Source organism: Arachis ipaensis, chromosome B4 (assembly GCF_059453495.1).
Source record: "Arachis ipaensis isolate K30076 ecotype BB chromosome B4, ASM5945349v1, whole genome shotgun sequence".
In the NCBI taxonomy this organism is placed as follows: Eukaryota; Viridiplantae; Streptophyta; class Magnoliopsida; order Fabales; family Fabaceae; genus Arachis; species Arachis ipaensis.
This window is the reverse complement of record NC_142439.1, coordinates 82,351,395-82,362,893: the sequence shown is the minus strand read 5'-3', so window position 1 is coordinate 82,362,893 and position 11,499 is coordinate 82,351,395. Positions and strand designations below refer to the sequence as shown.

Here is an 11,499-nt window from a genome sequence, read left to right as displayed (position 1 = left end):
AGATATTACAAGACACAAGAATGGCTAATATAAATATGGAGGTACAGTTGAAGCAAACAGAACAACAGTTATCAAAACAAATAACAGAAGAGTGCCAAGAAGTTCAATTAAGAAGTGGAAAAATATTAAATACCTCACTTCAAGGCAGCAGGAAGCCAAAAAATGAACAAACTGCTATACAAAATCCCTCTGAGGACAGTAAGAGCCCAGAGAGGAATAACTTTGGCGTTCAAACGCCAGAAACAAGCAAGGAGTTGGCGTCAAACGCCCAATGGAAGCTCAATTCTGGCGTTCAAATGCCAGGAACAAGTAAGGAGTTGGCGTACAACGCCAACCCAGCTGAGAGGACAGGAAGTAGCCATTGACAACGGTGATACCCAACATAAAGCTTGCCATGGAAAGGAGTATGAATGAACTAAAGAAGGCAATGGGAAAGCAGAGGTTCAGGAGGAACAAAGCATCTTCATACGCTTATCTGAAATTCCTACCAATGAACTACATAAGTATCTCTATCTTTATCTTATTTTATGTTTTATTCATCTTTTAATTATCAATTCTCCATCACCATCTGAATTCGCCTGACTGAGATTTACAAGGTGACCATAGCTTGCTTCAAGCCGATAGTCTCCGTGGGATCGACCCTTACTCACGTAAGGTATTACTTGGACGACCCAGTGCACTTGCTGGTTAGTTGTGCAGAATTGTGACAAAGTGTGATTCACGTTTGAGAGCTCCAAGTCCTTTGGCGCCATTGTTGATGATCACAATTTCGTGCACCAGGTAGCTTGGAACCTTGGCAAACTCGCAACACCACCATGTAACATCCTAGTTTTCGTGTTAGAGTCGCGTATGCGAGTTTTACGTTTTATTCGCATAACTTCTATGATAAGTTTTTCTTTCTGCGATCTTTAAAATAAAATGAGTAATAATGTAATATTATTATATGTTGTTATTTAATTTATTTAACGAAGGACGGTCACTTGATATTGGACCCGGAAGATTGAAAAAGCTCGGCTTTACTAATGTCATTTACATCAGTAATTTATCTAATAGTTATTTTAATTAAGTACCACCATTTGAGATAAATATTTGAGTTTTTACCATGCCCAATTACCTTAATTACCTTCCAAGATTTTTAAAAATTAACCTCGCTGACTCAGCGGCTTAAAATCGCGACACGCAGCACTTAATGCGCCACGTGTCGTGACGCATGCATCCGTCCCCTTAATTAGTGATACCATATAAAAGGCACAAATTCTCTCTCCCTCCCTCAAGAACAGCCGTGACATGCATGGAGAATTTTTGTTGATTTTTCAACTTTTTGAGCTCGATTTCTTGAGATCCATGACCCCCACAAAAATTTTGATCCGATAGAAGTGACTGTATCTTCCTCCTTTACGTGGTGACGTGTGTTTTGTTCGATAGAATCGTGAAGTGGAGCTGCTCCTATCAGGAACCAGTTTGGCCGAACCAAAGGAGGAAGGGAACCTCTGAGTTTTTTATGTTTTTGCTCCTTTTGATCAATCAAAAACCTTTTCTGGTATCTTATGTGTGTGTTCTATGCTTCACAAAGATGGGGTTTGACTCTTTAATCTATTAAAATTATAAATTAAATAATATATCTGGTTGAATTGTTGTCTGTTGATGTCTGTTGCTCAAATCTGTGATCGTTGGCTGTTGAAAATTTAGTTGAATTGCTGTTGGATTTGTTGTTGTGTTGAGAAATAAGGCACTGAGATATTGTTATTGAATAATTGGCTAAAATCTGAGTTGTGTAATAGTATGCAATTGAGTTCTGATGGTCGAATTCTGATGTGGAATTAATTATAACTAAATGAGTATTTTGAACGGCGATTTCAAGTAAAAAGGAGAAGAGGCTTGGCTTTTGAGAAAGATTTAATGAATAAAATTATTTATTTATGAATATATGAATTTTATTGAAATCAATTGATTTTGGTTTTTGAAGAAAAATAATGAGTTGCAACAAAGCGTTTAAAACGGAAGATGGTTTTGGAAAAAATATGATTTTAATTAAATGAAAAATATTTTATTTTGAAAACGGAAGAACCGTGCCCAATTTACTTATTTTTAATGAACTTTTGGGTGTTTAAAGTTTATAAAATATTTGGAATAATTTTTAAAGTAACTAGTGAAGATTGTGTCTCTTTTATAAAAGTTCAGAGTTATTTAGAATAATTTTAAATACGTCAATTTAACTACAATAACTTGCACAATATGCCATTTTTTTAAAGTTTAAGTATATTTGTGTATTTTATTCCCGTGGGCATATTTATACATATTTTTAAAAGTATTTCTAGAATTTAAGAATAACTCTGAAATAGTTGAAGAAACAATTCTAAAAGTTAAATCTCATGACCCGCTCTGTTTTAGTTTATTATTTTGGAGAAACTGTGGTCTTATGGATAAAAAATTATTATATCTTGAATAGTATTTGATTATGTGATGAGATGATTGAGGTTTAGAAAGGCAACACCAATGTCTCTTCTTGTCATCGATTTATCCGGCGGATTGCCGAAGAGCAGTACGGGTGCTATAGCCCAAGATCGTGCAGGCGCTCTAACCCAAGAGTGTACCGGACACTATACCCCAAAGTGATGACAACGAGAGATGACATCCGTAAGGATGTAATGTCAGGCGCGGGTCGAAAACCGACGGATGAGCTCATTACCTGCACTAGGGCTAGACATGCATCATACTTGTTTGTGCATATTTCTTATGTGTGTTTTAAATGTGTTCTTATGGTTGTATGTTATGTATTGTTTGCTCTTGATTGTTGTTTTTCCTATGTTCCTTTGATGTGGTCTGATTGATCTGGGACACATGGTCAATTTATAAAGAACAACATAACTTGTTTCACCCCAACCCTACTAAGAACTCTCCAGTTCTTACCCCCTATCTTCCTCCCCCTTCAGATGGAGCTGGGTGTCATTTTCTATGAGCTCGAGCAGTCTTATGTGTACAAGGATCCTATCTTTCACAGCTTCTATGTGGTGGCCTTGGAGCCTCAAGTTCGTATATACATAGTTAGAGATCATCCCTTTCACCACTTGTTAGCTTCACCCTTCTTTGATCCTGATGCACCATATGCCTTTCCGCTATCTTAGTTACATTCCGATTCTGTCTACCATCCTTTTGATTTCATGCATGGAGGGCCTGTTCCAACATAGCAGGATGGTCAGGCGGTGCCTGAGCCTGGCCCTGTCATCGATGACCCAATCCCTGAGTTTTCTCCACTAGGTTCAGATATGTAGATGGAGTCTCTATCTACTCACTCCTCTGACTCTTTCACCATAGAGCCTATTGGGACTTCAGTCACTGTGTCTGGTCAGCCTTCAGCTATTGAGCAGATTTTTCCTAGTGGTACAGCTTCAGTAGGAGGTAGCAGTGATGGTAGCCCCTAGAATACACCTGAGGTCATCATTATTTCTAACGACGAGGACGCCGACGAGATAGAGATTGTGGATCTGACTTCTGAGAACGATGAGGATCCTAAGATTGATATAGAGATCGTGAACGTGACTTTTGATAGTGATTAGGTAGCGACATCAGCACCTTCTTTTGGGCAGCTCTCTGGTTTAGCATTTCTTTTGTCTTAGACTTTCACTTTTATTTTTCGAGAGATCAGGTTATAAGACTAGGCTAGTCTGAGCGTCAGATTAAGGGCTTCCTATATGGGCCAGACCCCGAAGATGTTTTGAGTTGTATATATGTACATAATTATGAGGAAGTAAATAACTTTTCATCTTTTGGGTGTTGTATATGTATATATATTATAGTATATTATCTTATTTCTGTATGTATCTGTTTATCTTCTTAGTTTGCGTAATCTCGTATTTCTTCTTGTTTGCGAATTTTTCTTTAAGGAACGTTCTTCATAAAAATAGAGTTCCGTTAACCCGATTACAGGCTAGATATTATTAATAATAGTGTTAGTGTAGTTTCAAGTTGGTAACACTCGATATTTCGATATGAGCATGCCATATTGAAAATTGGGTCGTTAGACACCACACTCTCGAGTCGCGATAACCTTTTTCCTAGCCATCACCTGCAAGGGCGCCACCACTACGTCACCACCACTATGTTACCAAAGAGCAAAAGGTTCTAGAGCTACAAAATCTATGGGTCACTTAAGTAAGATACAAAACAAGCCTTGAAAACACAAAATTCTGGAAAATGGGGGCAAGCAAAAATCATCGATTATTTGAGAGAAAACTCAAAACAGTGGTGCCCTAGCTACATTGAGCATAATCAAAAGAAATAAACGAAGGGACAATGTGAGGGAAACTTCAAGCAGCACCAACAAACATGGATAATGTGCAAAAGTTTACAAGGGAAAAAAACTGCAAAGCAAACACGTAGGAATAGAAAGAGAAAAAAAAATCCCACTAACCTTGAACGAAGGTGTTATGAGCGCTGGTGGAAGAAGTGATGGCAGCAAAGAAGGCGACGGAGAAGGGAGACCAGACGAGAGAATTTCACTGAGAAGGAGCAACTGTCCGCTCTTGGAGAAGTTTTGGAAAATGAGAATGAACAAGTGAAAGGAAAAGTGAAAATAAAGGGTTGTTTAATTTCAAACTAATGTTGCATTTATTGCTGAGAGAAAATTTGAGAGTGGGACTGACGATTCGTAGAACAATGAAAGCATAACTACCTTGAAATTAAAAGAAATTGTTCAATTTCGTTTAATGAACCCTTCAAAATCCCAATCTAGAGGAAGGTCCGATTTTCTGAACTCGGATGCCCCCGACCAAAAGGCCCAGGTCCAGGAATCCGAGTTGGGACACTGTTTTAGACAAATGGGACCGTAACGGATAAAACAATTAAGTCATAACTGACATTACGAGATAACGACAAGACTACTATAGCGGCTGCACTATCAAAGCCTGTAACCCTCAAATCTTGACAATAATGATGCGACAAAAGAGCGCTAGATGCCGGAAAAACGACGACCCGACCGGACAAAGTTAAAAGTGAAAAGAAACCAACAGGTGAGCATACGAAAAAGCTTCTTACTATCTAATATACTACTGACTTTAATATCGGAGTGTCTTGCAGGTTGCCCACCCAGCTGGTTCTGCACGCGCCGAAGTTGGAATCTCCAGTCTTTACCCTCCAGTTCATGAACTCATTTCTAGCACGAACAAATATATCATTTTTATTTTTTTTTATGTAATATTTATCGTTAAATGATTAATTATACCCTAAATATACAATTCTACTATTCTCTCTTAATTAATTAAGCATTGTTTAATAATATTGATTTTAGATTGCTTTTGATTTTTTGGTGAATGATTTCTCTGAATTTTAAGCTTAATAATTTAGAGCAAGTAAAATGACAACAAAGTTCAGAGGAAGTATTTCTTAGTTCTCCACCTTCGTCATTCTCTTCTCCCTCTTTCCAATTCTGAGAGCAATTCTCTGGACTCTTCATTCAATTTTTTTATCAGTTCAAACTCCTACTCTCATATCACTTTCTCCCACTTTTATTCTTTCTTCTGTCTCAGTTAATTAAGCTACCCGTTTCACATTTCTCAGGTAAACTATCAAGTTTAATCTTGACAGCAGTTTCCTGTTCCCTTCTTTTCAATAATATACAAATTATAATCTGCATTTTCTCTTCTGTCTTTTCTTTAGTTGCATTTTTTGTCTCAGAATATAGAGATGGAAGTCGTTGAGGAAACAGTTGTGAAAGTCGAGGAAAGCCAAGCAGAAGAAGAAGACGACGATGCCACAATATCAAAAGTTCTTCGATGGCTATACTGCACAAGAACTTTCTACAGTTCTCAAGCTTTAGGGGGCACCAAAATGCTCACAGAAAAGAGAGAAGAACCAAGAAAAGACACTGAGAGGGCTTCTGCTGAGTACTCGTATCTTCTATTTGCTTCTTCGCTGTCGACCCCTCCTAAGGTTTTCCCTTCAGCGTTCATCACTGGCCATGCAACGAATCTCGCATATTTCCCAAGCCGCCATATTTCAGAAGGATTTAGATCAAATGGCGCACATGAATTTGCTGGAGATAATGGTGTGTTTCCTTACCGGTTAAGTGTATTGATGAGAGAAGTTTCGGTGATTGGCAAAGCCGCCTTGGAAGCAGTGGCTTCAACAGTGTTGACACATCTCAACAAATATCATTAACACATCTCAACAAATATCATTACTGAAGAGTGACACTCAAAACCTTGAGACAAGGACCAATTGTGCAGAGAAATATCAAGAGCTTGATTTATCTCTCCATTTGTAGGCTCCCTTGTATAGAATGAGGGTTCTCAAGGTTGTGAACTGTGAGGGTTTTGAGGAATTGGCTTTTTTAGGGGAAATTAACTGTCCTGGAAAAAAATGATTCCATTCTTCCGAATAATGAATCATATTTCAGATGTTAATTTTATTTGATTTGATTTTTCTTTTTTCTTTATTTTGGGATATCGAGAACAATAAGGAGAGACCCCTTCAAATATTTTCTTTCTCTCTCCTGTTTTCTTCCCTGAAAATTTTCATTTTTCATTTAGTCAATATGACAGCAACTCAGGTATTATCAAATGATATGACATCAGCATAAACTATATACGTATAATTCAAAGACTCAATTTATATTATCTGCATTAATTAAGGGCTGTTGTAAAAGAAGCAAACAACCACTTGTTAATCAGTAATCATGAACAAGTGGTTATGTTTGCACTTACTCACATCTAACAGTAATGACTAACACAACACAATGAACGAACCTGTGACGGAAAGCAGCAGCGGACAAACCCAAAACACTTAGATATTGCCATCATGAACGGTTATGTTTGCACTTACTCATGATTCTAGCAATGTTCAACTTCCTCACTACTTAAATAATCACGAATTCCAAGGTGCCTAAGAAAAAACAATGTCACAATGAATTAGTTCCATCATCTTCTAGCTAGGACATGAAGTACTTGACTAGCCAGAACGCGGACATTGCTTAAATGCTTAGCACCACTGAAATAAAAGTAGGAGATGAAAATTTATTAGATGAGTGAAAAAGGGGCGATGTAACAGGAATCACATGATGTGTTCAATTTTCCAAATCGTAACAATCTTCATGTGTTTTGAAATCCGAATACAGATTAAAAATCACAATTGATTATCACAAATTTATTCATTATCAATGTCCCTTAAGGATGAATCAAAATCAATCATCAAATGCTCTTACAGATGATATTTCACATACTTTTTGTAAAGTGTGAAAGTAAGAAGTTAGTCATAATCACCCTTCCATCAATAACTCCCATTGAAAATGAGTTCAAATGATCCAAAAATGATTAACCTCTCATTTTTTCCACCTTACAAACTTTCACTTTAGATGATCTAAACTCCTTTAAGAACATTCAACTTTTCCTAATGTCCTGCATGCAGAATGAAGCCTCAAACCTGCATTATTATGGACTGCATCTTTCTTGCTTAATGCTATTATGACTTTGCTCTGCCACACTTAACGCTGGAATGAGATAGAATAGGAACCAGTGTTTGGATCTTTAACTGCTTTGAAGTTATCGACACTCATCCCAAAACGGCCCAGGACAGAATTTCCCATTTCTTTTAGTTTTGCTGCATGAAGAAACAGTTTTTCAGTGCACGTAAAATGAAAATAGCAAATCATACAGGATTATTTAATGTAAGTACATAGAAAATATTCGCAACTGAAGATGAGACTCTGCAGCCTCTACCAAGAGGTAAAGAAGCAGATAATAGGTTTAACATGAAAGACAACCAGGAAGATAATAGGCTTAACATGCAAGTGCAGCCAGCAGCTCTGCCTGGAATCCAAAAAGGTTTTGTTTGAGCATTAAATAAATCAAGCACCAAAGACTGCGATTCAAGATAAAAGATAATTTATATAACTAGACAATCCTAAAGTTTCTCCTCAATCTACAAGATTCCCAAATCCCAATTAACAAATTCCAACTCTATGCCCATCACAAATAACACAGAGCATACTAGTCTAACCTCTCAAGAAACAAAATCTATATCTACAAGATAAAATGCAATCTCTGAAAACGCAAAGTTGCATACATCGCTTAAAAATAATAGTATATCTTTCTATCACCTAGGTATCCTATGCTTAGAAATATCATAATAAGGCATCCATAAATTCCTTTGATAAAATAATTTCTTCCAAAAAGGGTTTCATCTGACTAAACAAACATATGGACTTGGCAAATTTCAACCACAAGAGTGCAAATAAATCTTAAGGATGGACGAAAAAGCTAGATGAATGTGCCAATAAATACACAGAAACCAAGACAGGATGTTTTTCCGTCATTGATGGTAGTTTTGCAGCAGCAAGAAGAAATAAAGAAAAGATCGTCATATTTGGGTAACAAATTATAAATGTATGCATGAAGGACCAAGGTAATGTAAGGAAAGCATGCCCATGCACTATTCTGCGCAAAGTACATAATACAATAGCAACTATAATTGAAATCCAAGATAAAGATGATAACAGAAACTTGCCAATCATCTCTTCCTTCATGATTTCCCGCTTTTCTGCAGCAAGCGGCTCAAGTCGCCTGATGGCCTTCCTAGCTTGATCATTTGAGGGATCAATTTCTAAGATCTTTTTCATATCTGTCGATATTTGAAAAAAATAACTAAAATTAGTGAAGTGAAAAAATGATGGTATGAATGAACTCAATGATGCAAAAAGGGAAAAAAAAATCTGAATGGCATCAGTATGCAAAACATGTACTTCTTCATTAAGATCCAACAATAAGGAATGCATAATGATACTCATACTGGCTTTCCCTAGGTTGGCAAATACCACATAATAGTGGCACCTTTCCAGTTTGAGAAACTACACTTACCCCCTTACTGTGAAAAAGAGAATAAAGTTCAATTCCTGCTTAAAGTATAATAACCCCTAATATAAGATCTGAACTTACCAATAATGGCTTCTTCAAAATGTTCAAGCTTTTCATGAGCTTCTCCTCTTCTTACTAAAGCTTTAATGTACACTGGATTCAGATCTAGTGCTTTTGTGCATTCTTTAACTGTGTTGTCATATTTTCCCTGGGATATGTTTGGCATAAGTTAAAGGAAATTAGATTCTTGACTCAAACAATTTCAAATATAAAAGGGCAAATATGATGCAAGATTCCATACCAGCTTTATCTATGATTAAAATGACTTCAAAAGATATGATTTGAAAATCAAAAAAGAGGTACGAAAGAGTAGAACCACACTTAAAAGGGTCTAGTTTGCCAAAAATGGCCCCTCGGATGGATTCATGAGGTATCTAGTTTGTGAGCTCCCATATTATATTTTTACTTTAAGCAGGCCTCTTAATTAAGCAAGTTGGGTTCATGTTTTGTTCAAACTAATTACATTATGGAAGTAATAAATATGTATATGCTAAACTAGATTATATTTAATTAGTAATGCCTCAAATTCGCAAGTCTTACCACGAACCAAACCAATGCACATCCATAAATAATTAAAATACTATAGGGTTTGTTTGGTTGAGTGCACAATTTTGTTAAATAAATAGTCGAAACAATTTTGTTGAAGAAATAGTTGAAACAATAAATTGTATCCAATTTTCCTTTTCTGTTTTCACTATTACCTTTACACAATCCTTAATTATATTTAGAACATGTCAAAGAAATTATGGTTGGGTTATAATCTCCACATCATTAAATTTGCCAATTTACCCCTGTAACAAGAGAGGATTAAGCTTAAGCTTCTCCTTTCTGTCTTGCGCCTTTTTATGCAGTTGAAGGAATGCTACTTTATTGCATGCAGATAGAGTTTTTTTTTTTTTTATTTTACAGAATTACACATTCCCTCTTTCTGTATGATAGAACTTTTAAATTCAAAAGTAATGACAATTTAACTGCCCAAATAATAACCTTAAGAAAAATACCTAATCATACACTTCCAAATTAGTAGGCAAATCACATAGACCACTAGACATAAGTTATCAAGCTTCTTAAAAAATAAAAAATAAAAAATAAAGATAGAGATAAATAGTCCATCTGATTTACTTGAACAGGATATAATAATTGATAGCGGAAGGTGCTGCCAAATGCTATTCTCATTAACAGCAAGAAAGAACACCATACCAGTTTCTGAAAGCACACAGCACGGTTTGCATGGCATATCGAGCGTATTTCAACCAATGAAGACATGTCAGGTGCAACTTGTAGAGCAAGTTCATACTGGGATAATGCTTCCTCATACTTCCCATCCACAAAAAGCTTGTTCCCTTCTGCCTTTGCTTCATTTGCTTGAACCAATGCTTTCTGCAGCATGTGGCATCAGCACTATTTTGTGTATTCTTAACCTTAAAATGAATATGCATGTTTTAAATACCACATCAAATGGTCCAATTTAGACCAGGACCATTATGTAGATAACAGATCATGTAGTTAAAAAAATATTTTGATTCAACGACTTTATAATCGTAGTCTGAAGACAATTAGTCTGCTTAGCCAATTGACCATAAGATTTCACATGTTCAATTTCTAGTGCAGTTTATAAAACACTACTGCTCAAACCCTGGTATTATTATGCAACCTAATAGCATCAAACCATTCCATTAAAATAAAACGAAATTTTTTATTATAAACCATTTTAAAGAATAAAAAACACTAGAAAATGAAACTAAAAAAAGTAATTACTACCAAAGAACATGATCACAATAAAAGAAGATACCCAATTAAACGGAAAATTATCAAAACCCTAAAATTTCGAAACTGAACCTTCTCCAACTCCTCATTGATCAAGAGATCCCCAGAGTAACTATTACTTGGAGAAACACTCTGCTCAGGCTCCGGCTCCGGCTCCAGCTCGGAAAGCTCTGTCTTCAGCTGCTGCTGTTGATGTTGCTGCTGCCGTTGATCATAGCTGCTAGCTCCGACGTCATCGCCTCCGTTGTCACTGCCAAGGTCGGTGTCGCTGGCCGTTTCAAAACCGTCAGAAGCGTCGTTACCCGCAACCGCGTTGGAGGGATTGGCGTTTCGATCCTCTGTCTCTTGCTGCTCTATCACCACCAACATTTTCTCTCAAGGTTCAGTGTGATTGGGACTGTTTCGATGATAACTAACACCGAACGGAAAGAAGTGGGGTGAGGGGCTAAGATTAGTCGGTTTGTTGTGACTTGTGAGTTCTGACGTTTTTTTTCCGTTGGTCTCTGGTTGAGTTTCCAGACTCTTCTACAATATTAGGAGTATTTTTTTTTTGGTGACTTCAATATTAGGAGTATTAAAACCGAAAAAAAGCACTCCAGCAATATTTATTTGCAGATCCGCATTATTTATCTAAGAAAATATTTGACAATTAAAATAAATTCAAAAAAATAGTTAAAATTTATCTCCTTTACACTTTGTTGGGATAAAAGATGAAAAATAAGAAAAAAGAAAATGAAAGAAAAAAAATAAAAGAAAAAATTGATTTTTTTTATGTTGTTTGGATAAAGAAAAAATGGATGAAAAGAAAATAAAAAAAATTTTTCTT

General features: G+C 36.2%; 1 protein-coding gene across 4 annotated transcripts; it reads right to left on the bottom strand.

Annotated features, from left to right (window-relative positions):
- Positions 1–6,416: 6,416 nt before the first annotated feature.
- On the bottom strand, positions 6,417–11,249 carry LOC107639234 (uncharacterized). 4 transcript variants are annotated; one of them, XR_002361007.2, is made up of 7 exons: positions 10,746–11,217; positions 10,107–10,286; positions 8,928–9,054; positions 8,500–8,613; positions 7,417–7,593; positions 6,744–6,879; positions 6,417–6,502 (listed from the first exon to the last, which is right to left on the bottom strand). XR_002361007.2 is itself a non-coding variant. In XM_016342711.3 (5 exons), the coding sequence occupies exons 1-5, from the start codon at positions 11,040–11,042 to the stop codon at positions 7,478–7,480; spliced, it is 834 nt and encodes a 277-aa protein (XP_016198197.1). In that variant the 5' UTR covers positions 11,043–11,249; the 3' UTR covers positions 7,136–7,477. The 4 variants fall into 4 exon arrangements, 1 of the variants encoding a protein (XP_016198197.1); XR_002361004.2 differs by lacking the exon at positions 6,417–6,502 and having other exon boundaries at positions 6,554–6,984; XR_001620037.3 differs by lacking the exon at positions 6,417–6,502 and having other exon boundaries at positions 6,554–6,879.
- Between the last annotated feature and the right edge of the window lie 250 nt (positions 11,250–11,499).